General features: G+C 36.1%; 1 protein-coding gene across 12 annotated transcripts; it reads right to left on the minus strand.

The window, feature by feature from the left end:
* Positions 1-1,016: 1,016 nt before the first annotated feature.
* On the minus strand, positions 1,017-25,690 carry LOC123693851 (E3 ubiquitin-protein ligase Ufd4). 12 transcript variants are annotated; one of them, XM_045639102.1, is made up of 47 exons: positions 25,524-25,690; positions 24,986-25,011; positions 23,166-23,305; positions 22,951-23,066; positions 22,729-22,847; positions 21,894-22,033; positions 21,526-21,701; positions 21,142-21,272; positions 20,906-21,039; positions 20,552-20,823; positions 20,298-20,462; positions 19,635-19,770; positions 19,330-19,513; positions 18,748-18,816; positions 17,881-18,052; positions 17,331-17,558; positions 16,977-17,109; positions 16,743-16,873; positions 16,504-16,616; positions 16,222-16,351; positions 15,965-16,105; positions 15,562-15,754; positions 15,103-15,316; positions 14,714-15,013; positions 14,201-14,398; positions 13,534-13,781; positions 12,992-13,133; positions 12,622-12,760; positions 12,268-12,437; positions 11,716-11,850; positions 10,475-10,579; positions 10,151-10,266; positions 9,760-9,895; positions 9,371-9,496; positions 8,739-8,940; positions 7,998-8,250; positions 7,544-7,623; positions 7,064-7,256; positions 6,577-6,717; positions 6,374-6,497; positions 5,693-5,891; positions 5,330-5,454; positions 5,133-5,248; positions 4,751-4,964; positions 4,145-4,386; positions 3,730-3,874; positions 1,017-3,382 (listed from the first exon to the last, which is right to left on the minus strand). In XM_045639102.1, exons 3-47 carry the CDS (start codon positions 23,303-23,305, stop codon positions 3,245-3,247), a joined length of 7,224 nt encoding a protein of 2,407 aa, XP_045495058.1. In that variant the 5' UTR covers positions 24,986-25,011; positions 25,524-25,690; the 3' UTR covers positions 1,017-3,244. The 12 variants fall into 12 exon arrangements, with proteins under 12 accessions (XP_045495058.1, XP_045495052.1, XP_045495050.1 ...); XM_045639096.1 differs by having other exon boundaries at positions 8,739-8,949; XM_045639094.1 differs by having other exon boundaries at positions 8,739-8,949; positions 17,331-17,555; positions 20,286-20,462.
* Positions 25,691-25,885: the final 195 nt, after the last annotated feature.

The raw sequence follows: 25,885 nt of genomic DNA on the forward strand, positions 1-25,885 counted from the left end.
TGCATATTTTTTTAATTTAAACTTTTTGTAATCAAACCGAATTTTTGTTTTGCTTTAAAAATGTACATAAGTAGTTGTATTTATAAGGAGGAACGCTGGCTCTTGAGACACAGAGTTACTCTAGTTCAAGAGTCAGCGCACATATTTTTGTAAAGATAATGTTTTTGGCAAAATAAAGATTTTATTTATTTATATTTATTTATTGCTAATCTGTAGCGTATCTTAGGGAAAAACGGTACCTCTTTTATAAACGCTCTAGCTTGCTCTAGGTACTTCAATAAATAAAATAATATGAAGCACTTTGTATAAACGCGTTTATTTCAAGAACTAGGTATTGGACCGATTTCGAAAATTATTTCGCCATTGTATATTATGTACCTACTGATCCAGTAGGTACATATTCAATTCCGAGTGCTATTTAAATTATATGTACCTACCATGGGCGAAAAAGGGACAATATTCTAGCAATTTATATTAATTTAAAATGTATAGGTACCTAATAGGTGCCTACAGTGAACAAATACCAATAAAGATATTTTGGACAGGGGAATCGATTGGAAAGTTTAAGATAATTACAAAAATTTCAGTCCGGAAGAAATGATTAACATAATAGCATATAGCTCTTATATTCCTTTTTACTGTCTCTTCTCGCTGCTATAGCCTCACCGAATTACGAGATATTGATTTACAAAATAGAACAGCCAAAAATTTACAACATATTGTTTTTGGCACCCACCAATATTACTTGCTCTGTGGCACCCACTACCAAAATATTTGCACACGGTGCTTACAAGTGGGGTTATTTATAAATAAATGTTAAATAGCATGTAACTTGTAAGTAATCGATAAATGGTTTTGTGTTTGTCTGCGTTTATACAAGTATGTTAATATACCACTGGAGAACAATATTATGAAGATGGCAAAAATCTAATAATTCAATAAGATCATAAAACCACTAATATTATAATATTCTTGTTCTTATCTAAAAGGACCAAGGTTTTAAATAAAATAGCCGATAATTTTTACTTATTTTATTGATATAATCCTCAACAACAAATAGCAGAGTACATTCTACAAAATTCTAAAATGTTAATACCACTAAACACTTAACATAAATTTTAAACTAAATATACTTTATTTCATATATTTATTTAACAAATCACATGAACAACTTTTAGTTGAAAAAATCAATTAACTAAAGGAATAATAGGCTACTTATCGTTCCCCACAATCTGTAAGTGTTAAACACTTGAAATTACAATTTAATACATGTTTGTCAGTCCTCAGGAGTTAATGCATCCTTGTATTCGAAAATAATTTAATGGACTTCGTGTGTTTATCTCACACAGAATAAATGAAAATCTGGATTGACTCTTCCGATTTAATTACACGTTTCGCTATTTATTTTTAAAGTGTTTCGCAAATATTAGTACCATATTATGTGTTAATATAACCTACATGTAGCTTCGTTATTAAACCGAATAAACTTATATGTGATTAAAAAATCAGACAAAATTTTAGGTAAGTATTAATTAAAACAAAAATATATAAAGAACTCAGATTTTTTTAAATTTTAGTATAAATCTCATTATATATAAACAATAACCGACACATTAATTGAAAGCTTAACCTATATGTTATATTATAAAATAGAACGCCAATTATATAATTATACAAATTGAATGCGACATAAGATATATTATGCAGTTAATCTGAGATCTTACAATAGCCTCACGACAAACATTATTTTAGAAAAATACACATCGTTATCACCTAGTACAGTAAGGCAACAATAACGCTTTGAAAGTCAAAAATTTTAAATGTAATGTAGAAGCGTTTCTCCCGAAACAAGATATTATTACTTAAAAGAAAAATCTATATTAAGTTATATCTATTTGTATTATTTTTTTTTTCACATAGATTTTTATGCTATAAGGTGCTTTAATGCGAACATGAGTTTCATATAAGAGTCTGTACGATATCAATTAATATTAATTCATTAATTTGTTGAAAAATTAATTGAGAAAATCCATTTCTTTGAGAACATGTTCGAAATCATCACAAGGTTATATTATATAAAAATGTTAGTTCCTTTCATGCAAGTTATTATGAAAGAAAGTATATTAAAAGGTAAATAGGATATAATATAATACATTTAAAGTCAACGTGTATGCTGGTGAACGTGCACTTGTAAGGTAACGTGAAGAGGCGTTCAATCAGAATTATATTTGCATTTTACGAAAACGCTTTTTTTCAAGGATATTTTTAAAAACGGCATTTTCAATTCCAAGTCGGTCTTATAAACGGGAGTGAGCAATCTTTCTTTAATATTTAGGGCCGATTTTTCAATCCTTGGTTAAAATTTATCCGTCCAATAAAGTATCACACGAACATTTTAAAATGTCACCTGTAAACTGTCAAATACGGACAATTAGAACACAATTTTGAAATGGCAGTTTAATACGTTATTCGATGAATAAGTTTTAACCAACGATTGAAAAATCAGCTCATACTTGAATATTAATTATTAATAAAATACCATATATTGGTTAATAAGGTTACCAAATCAACACAATTGAAGTATGTAGAATAAATTTTAAAAACGTTTATTTTTAAATTGAAAATTGTATCTTACACTGAATTCTAATTAGCAACAAGTATACATTCTATCAAGTATTATCTTTCAATAGGTAAGTAAAATATTAAACAAAAAAATAATTTGATTAAAACGTGAAATATTTGTGCCTAAGTCAAACATACATAATTATACCATTACAATAGAACGAGTAGACAAAAAGTGTTACTCGATTATTATATTTGTTAAATTACAGCCTAATAGGTAAACAGTAAAATACCTTGCCATATCTCTAAGTACCAATACGAAAATGAACTTTAAACACGTGACAATATGAAGCGTTTTCGTGTAATGCACTAGTATAGGGTGCTTTGGGGTCACTGTGAACATGGGACTATTTCCAAATTGTACTGATTATTATTTGTAAGATTCACAGAAAATTCGCGAAATAACCTAGTGAAGTTTTCATTAACCCTAAGACAAAATTATTAATTGAAATTATATTTTAACCTCATCTTACAATACTTTAGAACACACATCACGTCATCTCATCATTATACTTTTCTAATACACTCATTAACGCCTTCCAATAAGCAAACCGATACAAAAACATATAATTAAATTTTCTATAATTTTCATCAGTCCCACATTCCCAGTAAGCATATGCGTCTAGTTGAGGTGGAAGCCGCGCTCGTTGGTCGCGGCGAGCAGTCTCTCGCGCAGCACCTCCTTGCACGAGTACTCGGGCAGCTTGAGGTAGTGCACGCACGTGTTCACCGATGGGTACGAACCGTCGCCCGCGTCCACCTATGTGCGAGATGTATTAATAAAATGTTGATAAACACACAAAAAAAACGTTACGACATAGAACCTCATTTTTGGAAGTCGGTTGACAATGAATTGCAAGCTAATAATTATCGTCAAAAAATAATCTCAATTGGATAAAACAACTGGAGACATACAATTTTCCGCCATTTTTTTATACAGAATTAAATTATTAAAATGAATGTATTAACATCTCTCCTATAAAAATCAGACCGTTTGCGATATAAGGCGGGATAAACTAATATAAATGCATCGGTATGCAGACTTCATGGGTTCTTTTTACGTAATATAACAACTACCATTAAGACATCAATTCAATGTTTTTATACCTTTCGAACAACAGTGAGCCTCGGATGCAAGTTGGCAAGCCCGCCGGGCGGCAGACTGCTGCAGCCCGTCGCGAACTGCAGGAACGCCTTGCGCTCGCGCCACGACATCTCCACCAACACGTCAACGAGACGCAGGAAGCCGGGACTGGACACAAAAAATTTGATTCAATCATTTGATCGTATGTTTATTTTGTATTACATACATATATATCATCTTATACTCGGAAGGCTGGTTATTTCGTGATATAAATATCATAATTATTTTAAACTATTGACGATATTCAACTCTACAATAAGTTATTAAGTTAGGTATTTATTTAGAAATAAACATATTTGTTTTAATTTTCATATGCAATTGATAGTTATGATATACGATCAGCGACACAACATGGTCCTCTTTACGCTAAACACATACCTATCCCTAGTATAGCCGAGCTTGGGCTCCGTGTACTGCAGCAGGTGGTCCCTGGTCCACACGGGCCCGCGCTCGCCGCACACGAGCAGACGCAGCTCGGGCGGCGAGAAGGCGCGCAGGCGGCGCGGCGGGAACACCGCGCCGAAGCCGCGCCGGAACGCCGCGGTTTGTCGCCGCACGCCCGTCTGCACCATCCACAGCGCGCTTGCGGTTGCGTACTCGCGCGCGTTGTGCGCTCCCACCTGATTATATTAGTGATTAATTACATACTTCTTTTTTTAACTATATGAATTAATTAACACAAAAATCAACATTATGAATAACATTTATCAAAATTCCTCAAATAATAGTCGCAATGCTTTGCAATTTACTTTAAGACTCGTAACAACGTGACTTTATGATATTTAATGAACAAGAGGTGTCCAACAATGTTCTTAGAAATTTTGTTTATATGCTAACGCTCTTCGTTTCAACCGACATTGTTACCAGCAACTTCTCAACAACGACTGTTGAGCAACTTTTTTCAACAAATATTCACCATCACCTTGTGAACTTTTAAAATATAGTCTTGCTACCTACAATAATTATCATAGCATGTTCAATTACCTCAATCTGATCACCACCATCGCACAACGGTTGCAGAGCCACTTCGGGATCCGCGTTGGACGCCACGTGCGTCATAGTGATCGAGAGCTCTTCGAATGTAGCGCCCTCGACTAGCAGACCGCGCGCACGCTTCGCCCGCTCCGCGTCGTCCAGCGAAGCGTCGCGCTGTATCGAGTCGTACTCGCCCGCGGCGTTTAGAACGCTCGTTAGGAACCTGTTTAAGGAATATGGGTATATTATTTCAAAATAGAAGATAGTTTTTTTTTTTATCAAAACAAATGACTATATTTGAAAATAAATTTATTCACAAATTAAAACGAAATTAAAAAGGTTTATTAGAGAATTTGCAAATGATTTTAGACTAGTGGAAAAACATATTTACCTATGTCTAATTGGATCAACTTCTAGCAAATGTTCAGTCGTTAGCTCCTCGCCGCACATGATTCTTAAGAAAGGCTCAGATAAAGGTAAATCGACTAGCCGCCCGTCTTGTAAAACCTGCAATTCAAAAATTATTTGAAATTCGTACCAAAGAATAAAACTACATTATAATATTTCCAATTGAAATTTAAGTGTTACCTTAGCTAAAAATACTCCAAGGAACCAGAAATATTTGCAAACTTTATCACAGATAGCAGAGTCTTGAGGGAGGGGCGCGGGGAACAAGCCGCCCGCGCGTGTTACGTAGAACCCGACAGGTTTTTCTGTTAACAAAAATTATTACCACATGTTATTTTTTTTTTTTTTCACAAAAAAGGCACCTTTGTAATATGGCAACAAATTTTCATTTCAAAATTAATCTTGCCTAATCATTGTAGAGATTGGTCAATGTCGACGAAAAAGATTAAATAGTATCATAAATTAGTGCACAGATTATAGTAGTACGTATACAACGCGTAGAAATTTTGGTCCTTCAAGCCGGATTGTTAGTTTGCTACGTACCGCCGGGCAATGTGAGGTGGTGGGGCGCGGCTTCCGCGTCGTGTAGATGCGCGTCGTTGAGCCACATGTTGAGGTCAGCGCGCTGCAGCTCAGCAGCCACAAGCGCGTAAAACTCGAGCGTTGGACCGAGCCCGGTGCCCTCTTCACCCGCAAACTCAACCTCCAGCACTGATTTCCGGCCCGCGTGCACGCGCATCACCTGAACGAATAGATACGTTAATAACCAATACATTTTATAAATTTTTATTATTTACTAGCGGTCCGCCCCGGCTTCGCCCGTGGTACATATTCACGTTTTCTCTACATAAAAACCATCCTCGTACTTCAAGGAATATAATAAAAAAAAATTAAAGAAATCGGTTCAGCTGTTCTAAAGTAATGCGCTTACCAACACATTTTGGGATTCATTTTTATATTATAGATTATTTTTTACTAGTCATATGCGCATACGCTTATAGATGTACATTAAATATGTGCAAACCATCCATTGTCAAAGGACTCTTAAAGATACAAGATCTTCCTCATCAAATACTATAAAACACGACGTTAAAGGTGATTGAACATCGACACTGTACAAGTATTAAAATCTGCACACACTGATTAACAATCCTTGCGTTTTACTATTGATGAAAAATTTGAAAAATTTGGAATTAAAAATTATGTAATAAATTTAGCAATTACCTGCATGGCAGATCGCAGTAGATTAGGATTTCTAGGTATCCTAACTCGCTCATGCCTCAGTCTTCCCATACGGAACTCAGATGCCTCCAGTTCCGCCCGACGTGGAGATACTGTGTTACCCGCTCTGCAAAACAATAATATATTTTTATCCTTGCCATATGTAAATTACATTAACATAACAACTCAGTAAATTAAATGCATACCTTTGTCTGTCTAGTGCACGATCCCGTTGTGCTTGAAGCCATACTATCGTCCTAGATGTTCCAAAAGCGGTACACGCAAAGAACATTTGCCTCGTCTCCAGCGGGAATAAAAACGGACACCAGTCGTTTAGCTGTTGGCACCTTAAAAAATACATAAAATTATTGGAACACCGATTACTTCATAAATTACAGGAAAAAGTGTACTACAGTTTACTAAGCAATATAAAGCATAATCACGAAATTACAATAACCATAGTAAAGATATATATTCCACTTCAGACGTATTTATATTAATTAATAAATTTTAATTATACATCATTTTCAACGGAAATAAATAAAAATAATTTTCTATGATCTACAGACACAAACCTTTATTCCAAAACATAATCTATCATAGTTGTATAATCTTAAAAACCTCCCAGTTGGATTTCATAAAAGAACAACAATAATTCTAATTTCTAACCCCCACTAGGATTAGAGTATTTACCATCTGGGCGTAGCGGCGGCAGCGAGCGTGAGCGGCTCCTGCAGCTGGTGGTGCAGCTTGTTGGTGAGCTTGGTGGAGAGCAGCGCGTCGGGCGGCAGCGCGGGCACGGCGCCGCGCAGCCGCCGCAGCACGCGCACGCAGCACGTCGCCATGCTCGCCCACTCGCCCTCCGCGCCCGCCACGCCGCGCTCCGCTAAGAGACACGCCAAAGAATCGATAAGTATCTCGACATTATATAGCTATTCAATTACAGATAATTTTAAATTTAATCGAAAACACAAAAGCTAAAAACTTTTTACATTTTCACGAAAAAGTTATTTTTATGCCAATGTTGATATTATAAAATGAACTCAAACTCCAAATGTTGTTGTTGTAGAAATAATTGTTACATCACGTTAAATTTTTTTTTGAATAACATAACAGGACGCAAAATATTTTAATAAAATTTTATAAAATAAATAAGTAAATTACGTTACTTACCAGGATCACCAGGTTCATCTTCTTCACTATCGCTCGAGACTGCAAATGCATCTCCGCCCTCTATCTCCTTGTATGTTAACCTATATGAACAAATAGAATTATGAATCAGTGTACCTTTTCAATCCCTACAACAATATTTACTTACCCCCTGAATTATAAACATATCCTGGCAGCGTATATACATTTTCTACGCAGAAGATTAGTGTATTTTTGGGAATAATAAAATTATATCAACTATCAAGTGAAACAATGTTGATCTTCAAAATTTTTATTTATTTTAAGAATTATAAAAACATATTAATACAATACTTTTAATTTCATATTCTATCGTTACGAACAACGAACATCAACATTATTATGTACTACAAAGACAGAACATAGAGATTGACCACGTATTTAAAATTTAAAGGGGCAAATAATAATAATATAATGGCATGATTATTGAACTACTTACGTATACGTCGTATCTCTGTGCGAATCGTGCGAAGGTAGTTTAGCATTTAGAGCCAACACGGCGCGGTAGAGCGTCCAAGACGGCTTATCCAAAGGTAACGAAACTCCGCCCGAGTTCAACACGAGCTTCAAAGACGGCAAGCGCGTTGTGCTCGTAGTGCTAGTATTCTCTGTTAGAGTCGCGTCGCTACCGCTCGCTGTGGGCTCCGCCGCTTCTTCCACGTCGGAATCATCGTTTAACGGAATATCTAGATCTAGGGACACAAAAATAAATGGATTGAAATTTAAATTAAACATAAAATGATGATTCTTTGCAAACTTACGCTTGCATATAAAAAAAACATAACCATCAGATGTTTCAACTTCAAAATAGGTACTCCATTAAAAGGACCAAGTAACATTCAAGTTTTTTTATATATTTATTATATATAAAATATCACTATAATTTACGAAATTGTAACGTAGGAGGTATTAGGTAGGGTTAAAGATACCCTAAAGATATGACACGAGCAATGGTAACGTATATCTATACTAATATTATAAAGCTGAAGAGTTTGTTTGTTTGTTTGTTTGTTTGAACGCGCTAATTTCGGGAACTACTGGTCCGATTTGAAAAATTATTTCGGTGTTAGATAGCCCATTTATCGAGGAAGGTTATAGGCTATACATCATCACGCTACGACCAACAGGAGTGGAGCTACGGGGGTGAAACCGCGCGGAGCAGCTAGTACAATATACTTACCAACAGTCTGGTTGAGGTTGGTGCGTCCGGGGCGCGGGTCGAAGGCCGGTATGAGCGCGGAGAACTGGCGCTTGAGCACGAAGTCGTCGTCCCATGGCTTGCGGGCCCCCGTGGCCTGCCCCGCGGCCGGCCGCCACGCGCCGCGCGCCGCCACCGCCTCCAGCGCCTCCTCCTCCATCAGCGACAGCAGGTTGCGCGACACCTGCGCCCACTATAAGTGTTACGCGGTGTGGCGCACGTTAGCTGGGCACGTTTACTTACAACACGGGGTTGATGACAATTTTGTCATTTCAAAACATGACTTTCGTGTACAAAAACGACGAACTATTGAATGATCGCACTTTGCATGAGTAGTATAATGATCAAATAATAAACGAGACGATTGTATGGAGGTGGCAGACACCAGATAAAGCAATTAAAATGTAAGTATATAAATATAAATGTAAGTAAAATGTAAGTAGTAAAAATCTGGTATGTTTGTTACTATAGTATAGAGAAAAATTCATCGATAAAATATGTATCTATTTAAAATTTTCATTTTTATAATATTTTATGGTTTTGTTAACATAATTAGTATCAAATTCATACGAAAATATGAGAAAATATTTTTAAATGCCTTTATAAGTACTTACTACCTCATGATAAGTGGGTTCGTTTTCTTTGTCACTATCCAGCGCGTCATCTCCCTCGTCATCGTCTTCCAGTTCTGTGAGCAGCGCTGGAGCACGACATGATTCCAGAAAGTCTTCCAGTGACACCTGATATAGAAATTTAATAAATTAACCCCTGATTAAATATATCATAAGCTCCTCGAAGGTATTTAGAAATATATAAATCGAAAATGCAACTAGTCTCTCCAGAAATTTAATGTGAATGCTTTGTTAAGAAATAACATTCAATGCGATCCCTTTAACCTTTATTGAGCAATGGCACTAACTAAGGTATATTCTTCGTAAACAACACCACAAAACTGCAATCTCAATTAAAATATTAATTTAATTACATAATTTAACGAACTAACCTGTTCACTTTCACTTGACGTAGATGTGAGTGAGAGTGTCAATGCGTTCTGTGCGTTTGGCGCCAATGATGGGTAACTTTGCGCGGCCGATAGAAGCCCACCGGGGAAATTACTCGAAAGTGCCAGACGAACGAGACTGTAAAATAAAAAAAAACATATTTACTTCAACAACAACATAGTGCAGTATTCTACTGTTATCTTCTACTTTTTTAAACAAAATATGAAACTTAAATCAACGGAAATATAAATTTCCGGAAATGGTCTAAGAAAGAATTGTTCTGTAGCGCATATTCCTGTAATGATTTAAATTCTGTTTTGGCAATCGACACGAGGAGTGGCAAATTATATGATATATCAATCCAGTTAATAACAACGTAAATAAATAACTTACCTAGGGAACAAGGAATTAGGGTGATTGCCGCGGTTGGAGCGTTGTTGGTTGGTACTGTTTCGTGAGCCACTCGTTATACGGCCCACACCTAACGACTCCAGAAGCCTTGCAGCACCCTAAATATTATATTTTATTTATAAATATCAAATAAACTTTAATATACACTTAGAAAGAGAACTAAAATAATTATGTTTAACCAGAGGTACCTACTTTTTAAATCTATTCGAGCTAAAATTGTGGTTAATTTAATGGTTTAATGATTCCAATAAAAACTTTACTAATATTTCCACAACTAGGTCATCTAGAAATTTAATAAAAACATACCTGTTGTGTCAAATCAGGTTCGCTTGCGCTCATAGCGCCGCTGCCGGTTTGTCCATCATTCTTGTGCTCATTAAATTGACCCTCGCCGTTGTCGTTATCTTCACACTATAAAATTAAATAATGAAATCATTAATTTATTGCCGAAATATGTACTCAAAAATATATTTAACTTTAACTCTACTTCCATTTAAGATGAAATAATGATTCCATTAAAAAAGCAAAAATGGTACTACAATATATGCATTCATGCGAGATACATAAATATATTTTTTGAAGTAAAACATCTGTAGACGCGTGGAGAGTAAAATTTTAAGGACGCGTTATGGCAATACCGTCACGTCCACATCGTTTAATCTCGCCAAAGAAGTTTCACTTCTGACACATGCTCATGCATATACAATGATATACAATTACACAGATGAGTGCATACATGTTAGACATATATTATAAGCTTTCGACACAAACTGCAACCATTTACATTTTACTACATGATTGCATTTCATAAACTAATAAACTACTACTTATAACAAATAAATATTGATGTCATTTCTAATAATAAAAACCAAAAGATGCCGCCTGCTAATGGATGCGCATGCAAATTACATGATTAGAATTCTGCTACTGTTTCTGCAACTAGGTCCGTCCCACAATTCGAATTACCGACATGTACACGTGTAGAGCAACACGGTATTAAAAAATCATAAGAATAAAAGCTTTTTTTTTTTCAATTTAGGAATTATAATTCTGAGCAACCGATATTTTTTCCAGTTTCATAAAAATAAATTTAGAGTATACAATCCTTAAAACTTCTTCCCAGACAAAAAAAAATCCGTCATCAAGACGTACAATTTAAATGATATTCATGATATCTACCCTAATATTGTTAGGAGTAGAATAATATCAATAAAAAAATTTTGTTTGTTTTTAAAATAGGGCTCCGAAATTACAGGACTGATTTAATAACTCAGCCCCTGGAATCACAGACACAATAGAAAATCTATTGTGTCGTGAACCGATCGGGCCGCTTGGGGCTCAATGGGTTAAAAGAAATCTCATCATCAACCCGGTCGGAGCCGGGACAAGCATAGAATCTTATTCAATGTGATTAAAATATTATAATGTTACTCGTGTTTATGGGCGGTGGATCGCTTACATAAAACAAAAAAAAAAGTAATAACCCTAGACCACGTAACGTGCCCCTACACAACGTTGTCGGTCCGCACTCCGCACAGCCAATGTACCTGTATGTGCAGTCGGTTAGCGTTATTGCGCAGCGTGTGCAACAGCGAGGCGGGCAGGGCCAGCAGCTCGCCGGAGAGCAGCGCATTGGCACTGTTGCGCTGCGCCTCCCCCGAGCTGCGGCGCCGGCGCTCCTCCTTCGCAACGGTCACAGGTAAAGTACCACCCGCCTACATTCACTTGCTATTGGCTCTTTTATTACGTGTTATGTGCGTGTGTGAACGTCGAAACATCCAACCGATCATTTTTTAAGAGTAGTTTAAAACTGTACATTATGTATGTATTATTTTTGCGCAAAGATACTTGTTTATATAAAAATAAAGCCGTTATTTGTTTTTTTCCATGAAATGTACTATCTTATATTTTTATTTATCTTCTACCACTACTTTACTGAGCGCCTGGCCATAGCATCCTTAATTCACCTAGCAGTATTCAAACTAATCAAATCAGTGACAATCATTTACATTCAATAGCTGCTTATATTAGTAGCGTATTTGCAAATGAAATAATTAGTAACAAAAAAGCACCCCAAACGCTGCAGTACATGTACTTACCTCTTGACTATTAGATTCGGGCACAGGTTCTTTGGCAGGGTATGGTTTGGTTATATCTGTAATGCTTGTAGGCCCCATTTCCATGTTGGTAAATGACGTGTTGGCCAAATCTGCCATACAGTTATTTCCTTCAGCTCCAAGGGTCAATGATTCTACGATTGTTGCAAGATCTGTAAAAATAAAGGAGATATTGCATGACTTTATGTGAGGAAACTACGTGAATAACATTATCTAATATATCAATGGTTTTCCTAAGTTTATATTGAAATGAATTTAATGTTAAAACATAATCATGATTGCGCTCAAATAAATAATATGACAAAGTCTGTAGGTATTTCTTTTTTTTAAATTCACCTGTATTAATATGATGCGTAGAGTTGTTAATAGCGGAGAGGTCTGCGGTGTGCATGCGCGGCCGCGTCATGTTGCTGGCCATCTCCTCGCCAGAAATGTTATCCGCTGATGAAGCTTGTTCCGTTGATGCTACGGACACCTAACACAAAAATAATAATGATTTATAATTAATAATGTTTTGTATTTTAATAAATACTTAACATGTAAGATGAAAGTAAGTAACAAGAAAGATATATTTTATTTATACTTTGAATATTGTTACCTCTTGATGAAACTGCATGTTATAGTTAAGAATTAAGATGTTTTAGATGTTTATATTATGTCTGATTTAGGATGAATAAAATTATATCAAATAATAAAATAATTTTACCTGATTGTCGTTGGTAGCATCCGGCAGGCTTGGTGTGGAATGGCTCTTACGTGAACGTTGCGACTCGAAAACTCCAATTAGTTTCAAGTCAAATTTTCCCTCAGCACCCATGCGATAGGAATTGCGACCTCCATGATCCCATCTAACATAAAAAAAAACATTTAAAAATAGCATAATAAACTTAAATTAATAAAAAAAAATATATAGTTTGGTACGGTAGAAAATTACGAAGAATTACGTACGTAACAAGTATGCGCGTTTTGTCACAACATAAATCATGGCGTACAAGCGGGACGCATTATTTAAAGTTCTTCGTAGTATGCAACCGTACTTTAGTAATATGTAAGGATTCACAAGTGCTTCTATAAGAAGTCTTATTGAATAAATAAATGTTTGAGTTTAGTATGATGTACCAAGTTGTAATTAAACTACACCTTAGCAAATACCCCGCGCGCCCGCGCTCGAACCTTGTGCGCGGTTCGAGGGTTGCGCGTGAATAAATGAATTTCAATCAACTCACATAACATTAAAACAGGACTTACTTAACATCCACCCATCCATTATGCAGGTCCGACGTAATCGTGCCCATAGCGGGTTGCTGCGCGCCATCCTGGTCCCTCCACTTCCAGTCGGGGCCGCGCACGACCCTCGCGCCCGCGCACACCGCGCGCGGGTTGCGGCTGAACCGCCGCGTGCGCCCGCCCGTCGCGCCGCCGCTGCCCGCCGGCACGCCCGCTGCTGGCGTGGGGGCGCCCACTTGACGGGGAGCTGTGTCTACTACGCTCACCACCTGGTACAAACATTATGTTACTATAGAAATTACTAAAAATAGAGAAATTCGATATTGAACATTTTTAATTTTTCAAACTCTTTGAGCTTATTTTTCAATAATTGGTTAATTATTATTTGTTGAATCATATTATTAAACAAAAAGTCTTAAGATATTTAACGTGTTGCGTTTGTGTGCGTGTTGTGTGTAACCAAAGATTGGCCCTTAATAATAATAATAAAAAAACTTCAAGGCGACGATAAAATACTTTAAAATTCACTTTTACCACACATTTTTAATTTACCTTTTTAACAGCCATTAATCGCTACTTTTGAATGAGAAGTTACATTATTTAATGCTGCTTTTAAATGTATTTTATATTTTTGGATTTATCTAGTTAACAGTTTAATTCTAATAAAATAAAAAAATAGTGAAGTTACCTTGCCATATATTTCAAAGCCAGACAGCGACAAGTAATGGCTCTGCCCGGACGCGTTCTTGCCGTTCTGCTGCACGCGCAGGTAGCGGTAGGGCGAGTCTGCGCGCACCCGCCACGTGGCCGTGCTGCCCGGCTCCTGTAGCGCTTGCTCGTCCGTGTGGGACACTAGCGTGCTCCACGTGACGCCGTCCGTCGACATCTGTGAGATTATTTTGTATTTTATATGCAGGTAAAATTAAAACAGAAAGATAGAATCATTTATATATATTGTATACATTTTAAAACCAAATATATTAATAGAACATTAATTATACTACTACCCAAATAAAATTCCCTTAAATAAGTTTTAGGTATGAACTCCTCCTAACAACTAAATTACTTTTTTAATGCATTTGAAAATCCTCCATTACTTATTAGTGCTAAAAGACATATTTATTTTAAAAAAAACCTAGTCCTATAACAGAAATTCATGAATATCTAAAACTTAAAAAAATATCAAAACAAAGCTACTAACCTGGAACAGCCAATTCCTAAGTGCCGATCGTCCATATCCGCGTGCGTGACGCAACGTATATGCAGAGGGTACAATATTAAGTCCCAAGTCAATAGCAATGAAGGCGCGTCTATCGTCATTAGTATGCACATTCAACGGTTCTGGAGATCGTGATAGAACATCTTCAGCCCGACCGTACGGTAACTGTCTGCCATCTGAAGACCAAACACTGACGAGACCATGTGCTCCTGGATTAACCCATTCGCATGTGCCTGCGTTGGTTCCGATGAAATAAATCACGCCGTTTTCATCAAAGTCATGCTGAAAAAATAATATGAAATGTATCATTTCTTTTCGTCACTTATAAACATGTTATTACAAAATCAATCTTTATAAACAACACAACTTACATCATACGAGAATGTGATCGGAGCTTCTGCTTTAATCTTTTGAACAAAATTGTATGTAGGCCGCTCCATATCATACCACTGGCGTGCTACGGACTTGGCGAGGAATTTTTCCAATTGGCGAATTGTAGTTAATGCTTCCACTCTTAGATTACGACTGGTACTACTTGATGAGGAATCGTCAGAAGTTTCATCGCTTGCACGTTCAACTCGTAAACTGCAATCGGATTATAAATATTAGAATATTTTTAAACAAGCTTGCCTTAAAAGTTTCAATACAATATGGTAACAACGAGCATCTTTTGCCTGGATAAATATTATTTCCAAGATAATTTCGATCATGACGCTTGCATTTTTTATTATGATTAAATACACATAAATAGACAGATCAAGGTACCCGCAATGTTACAGAGTTTTGGCTGCTTCCGTGAGCTTATATCACGCAATAAAAACAAAATTTACCGTATTCTCTTAGTGAGATGATGCAGCGCCGCTGGATGTGTGGGCGGTGCATCAGGTGCTGGTGCAAGTACTGGAAGACGTTCCACACTTTCCAGCACAGCCACAAGCCTAGAGGCCACTGTTGCACCCGTGTCGCCTTCCATGAGCCACTCGCGAATGATGCGCTCTCGCTCTAACAACTGGCCAGGGGCATCTGTTGGAAAAAGATGGATGACATGACATATAAAAAAGGGGTGATGATACATGCTAAAAAACGAAACTTGGTTGAAATAGGTCGCCAAGGATTTTGGCAAATGATTTTCTGTTTTTGATTTTAAAATATATTTCAGAACAAGGTCTATGTAAAATTAACAGAGTAATAATAATAAGATATTTGATTCTAATTAAAACAGCATTAACTTACCATTTGGCTGAGGTGAAAGCACTTGAAACAGTGCAGGCGCCAATCCGGAAGATTGTAGTTCATAGGCCGACAATAATTCTTCCCCACACAACAGCTCATTGAGTTGATTTAAAGTGTCTCTCAGCTCTTTCTTCCAGTCATCTAATAGAACAGACAAGTCAATTAATTAAATAATATCTTAGGATCCAATACACAATCATCAATATATATTTCTTTATTTGTCGTATTTCACGGTATTTTTAGAAATTATTAGATACCAGTAGCTTCAGCAGAGACTCGGTGTAAAACAGCCAATAATGCACGAAGTCTCGCCACAGGCGGACGTGGTTGGCGACAAGCAGCGCTTGCCAAGTGACGCGAGTATAAAGCTCGAGCTCGTTCACCCACCTAAAGAATGATAAGTTTTAACAAACCTAACATTTCTGTGATAACTATATCCTATTTTTACATATTACATAACATAAAAAAATAGTGACTCAAAAATAATTAAAGTCTATATTCATGTTAGTTAATGTATAAGTGAATATAGAGGCATTTACCTGTGCTTTTTGAGCTTCCGTTTTGGCAGACAATCGACTTCGCCCTTGTGTTACATTTCCATTGCTAGTAGTTGTTGGACGACGATCTGCCCAGCCACTAGCTAAGTCGGGACCTAAAAATATTATCAAAATAATTTTGAATGCATACTTTTTAAACGTAAAACTTAACAAATAAGTTTGTTATTAACTTGAATCGTAAAATTATCTAATTAAGTATAAAAATTTCAATAAAAACATACCCAAAAATGTTTCAGCTGTAAATGAGTGTTTGGTTCCCCTGTTTGACTCAAATATAAAACCGGGTAGGTCTTCACGAAGTATAGTTGTTTGCTGTTGGCCATCCGTATTGTGAATGTGAAGTTCTTTCTCCCTAAAAAATGACAATTGTTTTATTACGACATATATTTTTTGGATGGTTAAGCATTAATTTTTACAACCACATGTAGTCAGGATAGAATATTTTGATTACTTACTTTTTACACGACAAAACCCAGTTTCCAAGTATTAACTTTGTACTGCTTGGCTTTGAAAGGATAGGCTGGGGAACGGAATTTTTCACAGACGCTCTCGCCCTCTGAAGTTTATCAATGAATTCACCACGATTTTCTGCAAAGAAAATAGAGAATAAATTATCAGCGCCATCAATCATGTCCATAAAATTGAAATGATGATGAAAGAGCCTATATCAACAATTTTATTTTTTTTGAGTCCATCCATCTTTCCAAAGCACCCTCGCAAAATTAAACGAGCGCCTCGTTTAATTTCACGACAAAAGCAGCGCTCTACGTGTGCAACACTTTACACATACAGGAACCGCTAACTCTTACCAGTATTATCCGTCTGGTGCTCAGGGCTGCCGCTCGAGTACATAGTGGCGAGCTTCCCATCGAGCAAGAAGCGGAACCAGCCATTCGAGCCGGTGCTGAGCTCGAGCGCGGCCGCGTCGCTCCACACGTACAGCGCGTCTCGGCCGCGGCACAGCGACCACTCGCCCCAAGAATATGCGGTACCGCTGGCTAGGGATGACGCGTCTTCGCCGCGAGATTCGCCTGCTGCTATTAGATTTCATTGGTGATTATTAAACACTATTGAAAATAATATAGGAGCCACTAAGTTAAAATTGAATTTATACAATCAAATGTAATGAAAAAAAATAATCAGATGTCAATGTTGCTATAAGATCATGGAAAATTTAACTCCGATTATGTGTATGTATAGTTTATAAATAAAATGAATGTATAAAAATGAATTATGAATATCTTTTCTATTCGTGTAAGATTGAAAAATAAATAGGTAGACATTGTTATTATGTTAAAAACTTTCTCCTTTACTTAGACAAACACTGACCACTATTTAATAATATTTTTAAGTCAATACCTGCACCAATCACAGTAGCAGTTTCAACAACAGGTGCAGGGTGGGAAGCGGCTAACGCCTCCACTTTACTGAAAACGCCGAGTCGCGCAAACTGCTCCAAATAGATATCTGTAGCTTTCACCATCAGCTCTTCGGCAATGCCCAAAACAGTTAAATGGCCGTCGTCATCATCCTGTGAAAAGAAATTATAAAATTTAAATCTAAGGCAAAAAGGCTTAATTCAGTAACTGATTTTGAAATATATATCAATTATACAAATATACAAATTAGAATAACAAAACCCTACATGACCATATGCAAATGCTACAATTTAAGGACAAAGAGATTTTTGTTTTTCCACAAACATACAATGAATAACAAAAAATGTATGTCTAAATAAGTATATTATTATTATAAAATTTAGGTTAAATCATGCTATCTTCGTGGAGAATCATGGAAACTGTACTACTTTACTTAACATGTTATTTATCATCATCTAAACATTGAAAACTAATAGAAGGTAACTAAAATCTAAATGGATTTAAGGTTAAAGAAAAACAAACATCCACTCGATGCAGATAAAATCCGATGGTGTGATGCTTTACACATTTTTTTTATTTTTTAATTAGTTTAATGAAATATGAAAATGACGGGAAAGTATGTTTCACTAAAATTACATTTGTTAAGTCTAGAATATTATGCAACATTTATTTACATATTCGTAAGAATCATTCGAATATAATTAAATTATGCATTCACAACATTTAAAAAATAGTATTTACATCTAAAACTTTTATAATATGGTAAATAAACGAGAAAGCAGTGCAAGGAATATTATAACAATGAAAGAGTGGAGAGGAAACAACCATCACACCATCGTAACTTTACCACGGGCGGGCGAATATAGCGACTGCGCAGATACCGGGACTGCGCCCGGCGACACATCGTCGGATCATCCTAATTATACAAATATATTCATTTACATACATTAATTAAATATGTGGTGCCATTTCCATTGAGCCAATGCATATATTTCATTTTGTGTAACTAATGTTAAAATATTTCTGTATACTGATTGAATTATATTTTAAATTTGAATTTCAGTTTTCCGCATAGAAGGAAGTTATCATTAATATTATATATAATAATTTCGAGCGACTTTAGCACGAAACGATGCATTTTACATAGCGGCGGAGCGCCTGCGCAGCCGCGTCTAATTCCATCTTCACGCGCCTTCTTACGGACCGATGAGAACCGAGCGCGTTAGTGTTCAGAGCTTCAGTTATTAATAACAACTAGATACACAATACAAAATGTTTTTAAATCTGATAATGCTAACTTGCTTTTGCTTAAATTATTGTTTCTTGCGACTCGAATTTTACACACATACTGACGAAAGTTTAAAGTTCGTTTTTGTATACAGTATATCTAGTTATTATTAACGATTGTAGGTACAGACCGTCTACTGACCTGGGTATCAAGCACTTGTGCAATAAGACGGGTGAGTAGCGAGGCGGTGCGCGGGCAGGAGATAGTGCGCAGGCGATGCGCGGGCGCATAGTGCACCATCTTGCGGACCAGCGAGAGGCACGCGCGTTTTACCCCCGCCCCGCCAGCTGCTATGTAGCGGGAGCAGAACACTGGTACCAATCGCCTATAGAAAAAAAAAACACTTGAACGCTTCTGAATATTTAAAAATCAAAATAAGAATATTGCTACTTTACACTTAATCACATAAAGTTGCCAATTCCCATATAATATACACGATAACTTACTCTAAATAGAGCGAAGCCATCTCCTTATCCCCTGTTTCGGGAAAATCTTCGTCATTAGATGACGATGGTGAATCCTGGTTACTGACTACAAGCCATTCTCCGGGACACTGCAATATAGCAGCGACTTCTCTATGACCTGTGTTCAATTAAAATTTGTATTAAAATAGGAAACATTTTTCATATTGAGAATTTGTACAAATTGTTCAGTAATAAAAGAAACAAGAATAAGCTGACGTAAAACATTCCATATAAGTATAAGTATAAATTTGTGATATACATGTATTTGAAAAAGTACATGCCCTTTTTTAAATGTTTAAGTATGTCCAAAAAATAAAAGCATACATTTTTTCCACACAATATAAAACATACAAACATGAAAACAAATAAGCCGAAGAAAGACTTTGATCACAAATGATTAATACAAAAAAAAATATGGAAACATTCATGATAGCCAAAATATTTACAATGCATGTTTTACCTGAACTCACTGCAAATTGACCAACAATTAAAGGAGCAAACTACAAGCATATACATAAGCAAATATGAGTATTAGTATGCCTACTGAATGATCCATGAATGAGTTGTTGAAGAAATCGCTAAAAGTTGATTAGTAAATTATTGATTAATGAAAATGCTATAATACAAACTGACCGGTCCGTTTACCTTGATCGTGCCTTTCTCTTGCTTTATCAAGTGGGGTTTTACCGTCTTCGTCTCTTAGATCGGCATTGGCACCATATCGTAATAGAACTTTGGCGATTGCAGGCCTACCAAAACAAGCTGCATAGTGCAAAGATGAACTGCGTTGTCCGCGATTTACATCAGCACCTAACAATTAAAAAAGAAAAAAATATTATTTCTATCATACATTCAAACAATTATACAAGAATAACATACTGAAATAGATAAATTCTAACCTTTTTCACATAAGAACTCAACCATTTCTCTAGTTCCGAACGCAGCGGCCCAATTCAGTAATGTCTGGCCTACGTCATCTGTGAAATTGACATCAACCGCGCCACTATTAACTGCGGACATCAATGCATCTGTGTCTTTTCCTCTAATACAATCAATGAGTTGTCTATGTGACTTATCGCGTACTGAGCCCTCTCCACTCGCGGTCACATTTGACGAGCCAACTGCAGATGCACTGCTGCTTGTTGATGCAGCTCCATTTCTGTTTAATCCACTGTAATCATTTAAAGTATTTTCTAAAGAGTTTTGTAAAACAGAACAATTATACTAAAATTGATTGGAGGAATAATACTAACGTTTGTATAGCCTGTCGCCCTTCACACAGCAGCACAAGCAACAGATCAACTAAGCGCATACACTCCAAACTCCAACGCTCATCTGATTGCACTGCCGCTTCTATTGCGGAACAAAGATCTAAACGAACTAAATCCTATAATAAAAAAGATACATAAATGTAATGTAAATTTTAATAGAAAAATAGATTTTATTGTAAATTTGAATTTTAATAAAAATATCGTAGGTAAAAACTTACGTGAGTTATCTGTTCGGAACCACGGCATAAGGTTGTTAGCAGACTCACTGTAGTTGATACTGAGGGCACTGAACATTTATCATCACTATTCTCAGTGCTTCCAAGGCGATGCACCAGCTCTTCAATCAGTCCTATCATAATAATAAATTTTATATAGTAATCGATGATATTAAAGGTAAAAAGGTGTAGATAGACTACCAATACAACATTCGATCTTCTAAAACGGTACACGCGACTAACACACACACAATAAGACATTAAATTGAAATGGCATTTTTCAACTTTTGTGAGCTAAAAAGATTTTGGCGATCTACACCTTTACACTAATAACATTGATAGTCGCCAGAATATTTTAATATAAACAAAATACATAATACAACTTACCATGTTCAGCAAGAGGAGCAGGATCAGCATGAGCCCTAGCGAACCGATCGGCGAGCGAAGCGAAACAACGCAACGCTGCGTCCGCTACGCGAGTGTCACTGTGCTGTAACAGAGATGATAGCGACGATACCGCGTCTCCCACTCTAGCGTCTCCTGGTTCCATCTTACCACAAACCCTGGAAATAGAACGAATATCAATGTATTTGTTAAAAAGAATAATCTTGAATCTTTGCACATGTAACAATGATCATAACCATATAGGCAGTACTTTTCAAGCAAGCCTGATAAAAGTATAAGTATTTTATTTAAAATTAGAAAATAATAAGGCTAGGAATTTTAGCAGGAAAAGATATACTGTGATTGGGTACCTGGATACAACAGCCATAGCTGAATGGAGAGTATCTTTGTGCACTGAAGTGCCATAGTGGGTAATAAAATGTAAAACGGCTGGCAAACCACCACCTTCCCACACTGCACCAGGCTCACGGGTGCACACCAATTCCAACACCTGAAAATAATTTATGATATATTTATTGTTACCTACAAATTAGAGATGCACCGAATATTCGGTTCCTATCCGGTATCCGGCTTATCCGGCCCTTTTGTACTATCCGGCCGGATACCGGATGGTAATGTACTATCAGGCCGGATACCGGATAGTAAAATTGGTAGATTTTATAAATAGAATCGAAATAAAGACACAGTTGTAATTGAAGCTTTTTATTATTTTTTCGAAATTTTTTTTCACTGACACGATAAAAGTGTCTCTACCAAGAACTGTGACCGCGCGAACGTTCACTACGAAACAAGTCAAAACCTGCACTGCACAGGCGGCGTGCCGGTGCGCGACACGCACCTACGAAACTCAAAATGCCGTCAGCCGAATATCCGGCGGCCGGATACCGAACATTCGGCTAGTGGTCAGGCCGAACATCCGGTATCCGGTATCCGGCCAAACAACTATTCGTTGCATCTCTACTACAAATCATTACATAACAATTTTACAATTTTGAAACATCTTCATTACTTATTTGTATGTAATGCTTTTGAAATTCTTTTAATGAATAATCATTAGTCTTAATTATTAACATTAAACTACTAATTATAGAAGAAGAATTATTAGAAGAATTATTATTAGAAGCAAGCAAAATATGAAGAACATAACTTTAATTGAAAATTACATCAAATATATTTCTTATTTACCTTGATACACTGTTCGGCAAGATCCCGACTTGTTCTATTGTTAGGGTCGACTGTGAGCAGTCTGCTGCAAATAGCCTTCACAGCGCCTTCAATGGCCACAATTCTGCGAGTGCATTCAGCTGTAAACAAAGAATAATACAAGATAACAGAACATTTCATATTTTTACAGTATTTTAATCCAATCTGTACACATGTTTAGCTAATATTGGTAAATTATTTTACCTGACACATCCAGGTAGTAAGTGATTGCTCTAGCTGTGACTTCCAAAACATTATCAGGTGCATACTCATCGAGGAATATTTTGCACAATGCCGGTAAAAATGTTCTTGGTGGACAACTGAAAATGAATTAAGAATGTTATGTAGCTAATTCCAAAATTCAACAAATTATTTATAATTTATTCAGGGTTCTTTTACATGTAAATAAACAACATTACCTTTCAAAGCATCTGTCCACATTATCTGACATGAGCAACAACATACATAGCTGCTCCAGGGCAATGAGCTGCATATCCCTCTCATCCCCCTGCCCCGTCAGCAACCACTCCAGCAACGTTTCTGGATCAACCTCCGCCATCTAATCGTATAAAAAGTATTTACTTCTAGCTGTCTTCCTGTATAATCATGCTATGTTTGTTTTTATATAGTTTAGAAATTTTAAAAAGTTCTACGTTACTTGAGGTAATTTTTTAACAAAATATTCAACAACAAAGTCGTGCGACATCATGACATAGATTGTATTTTTCTACTTTACCCCATTTGTGAAATATACCTATAGCAGTATACAGTCACTTTTTATGTTGATAATTGATGCAGAGCCAAAAATTTCTAGTTAGAGCCAGCGCGCACGAGCAACTTTGTCTCCGCAACTATTTTGTCTCCGCAACTATTTTGTCTCTCCAGCCATGGGCTAGTATGAAAGTGCGCGTACGTAGCGACGCAACTCCCGGGAGACTTTTTTGTCCGCGGGTTCGGAGACAAGCCCGCGACGCAACTGTCGCCCTATCTATTGGTTTCAATGCAAGTGCGCGCACGGCGACAAAAATGTTGCCTGTCGGCGGCCGCCGGCCAGTTGCCGCGTAACCGGCGTAGTGATAATACGTATCTATGTCAACGTATTTATTCTCGTACACAGTAGTTTTAACCGACTTCAAAAAAAAGGAGGAGGTTATCAATTCGGCCGGTATATTTTTTTTATGTATGTACACCGATTACTCCGAGGTTTCTGAACCGATTTACGTGACTCTTTTTTTGTTTGATGCAGAATGGTGTGGGATTGGTCCCATAAAATTTATTCGGATAAGCCCAGTAGTTTTTTTTTTATTTTGTGAGCATTTTTGTCTGATCTCGATGACTTAATTGAAATGTAGCAAGTAACTTTGATTCATTTCCAGGTAACCGATTGAACTGAAATTTTGTATACGTATGTAAATTGGATAGCGATGAAACATTATCATGACATAGAGCTGATTTGATGATGGAATCGGAAGGTGGCCATAGGAACTTAGTAATATATTGACTCAACTTTATCGAGTTTGGGCTCGTTTGATTCGTGTTGAAAAATAGACTAAAAAGTATTAAATAAAAATAACTTCGTTAAAAACAACCGACTTCAAAAACGGAAAAGTAAAAAATAAAAAAGATTGATATTGATATTATTAATTACTAAAAAAATTTTTTTGGAAATGTTCTCAATTTTAAAAACATTGTATGGAATTTCCCCAATGTCAGTCTCTCACTCCATAATGGGTGCACCCAATATTGCCTTTTTCGCTGCCGTCTTCGGTTTCTAAGGACAAGAGCACAGACCACAACCGTCTCTTCGAAATCCATGTTGATAAATGCAGAAAATTTTAAAGAAAAAGTTGCGTTGCTGTCGCTTTCGTGTGCGCATCGTTCAAAACTTTGCGAGGAGACAGCGACAGAGACAAAATAGTTGCCGGGCAACTAAGTTGCTCGTGCGCGCCCGCTCCTATAGGAGAAATATTGTTATTTATGAAATTAATTTTTACAATTGTAACAGATTCAAATACTGCCCAATGTTTTAGTTTAATTGATGACATTAAATATTCATAGAAATATTGTTGAGGAGTTAAAAATTCCTTTTCTTTATAAAACTCAAGTGAATAAATAAAATACACTTCAATAATAATACAACAGGTAAGAATCATAGGTAAATAATAAACACCATATACCTAACAGTTGATGATTCAAAGATATTTACTTATTTCAATTCTTATAGAAATTTTATACATACCTTAGGCTATTTTTATCTCCAGATCCCTACAAATAAAAATAACTTTAAGTTTTTTGTTTCTCAAAGGTCACATATTAGCACAATTTAATTTGTGAAAGACCATTATAATGAGGTTTACCAATGTTTGACGACTCAACGCTATGTTCTTATAATTGTGTAACACAAAATAAGAACAACGCGATTTCCGTGCCTATAATGAGTATTTGAAATAACTTTTGTTAGGTAACTTGAATCATAAATAGCACGTGTTAGTAAAATAAACTTAAATACCTTGATAAATGTACTATTTTTATAATATTGTAAATCTAGAACGATATTTAAGTAGGTTAATCTTCAGACACAAAAGAATAATGAACCGTTTCCTACACAGTGAATATGTGAAATTTTAAACACACTAGGATTGGATCTCGTGACATGTTATACCCGAATGTATGTTAATAATATATTTTATTGTGGTGAAGAAAACAAATACCCCCAAATAAATAAATAAATGGTTGTTGAAAATGGACAATGAAAGCGTAAAATGACATTTACTCACGTTAGTTAATCATAACTGCATTTACCATGCAAAATATATTTGCTTTATTAATTAAACACTCTAGGTATAGGTTTATTGCGACTTTCACTTAAAACACAATTCAATTACATGAGAAACATTTTTTCTACAATTTTCACAACATCACTTTGCCATCGTCATACCAGCGCAAAAAATAGAACTGAAGTATAGACTATGTAATGGTAACAGACAAGAAGCTTATATCTAAAACACTGGAGATTTCGGTATGAACATTGACGTGTAACAAGAAAATATTGCCCAGTTCATGTTTTTTATCACTTTCACACAAGAAGCTTATATCTTATACACTGGAGATTTCGGTATGAGCCGTAGACAGAGAAACT

Source organism: Colias croceus, chromosome 8 (genome assembly GCF_905220415.1).
Source record: "Colias croceus chromosome 8, ilColCroc2.1".
Classification (NCBI taxonomy): Eukaryota; Metazoa; Arthropoda; class Insecta; order Lepidoptera; family Pieridae; genus Colias; species Colias croceus.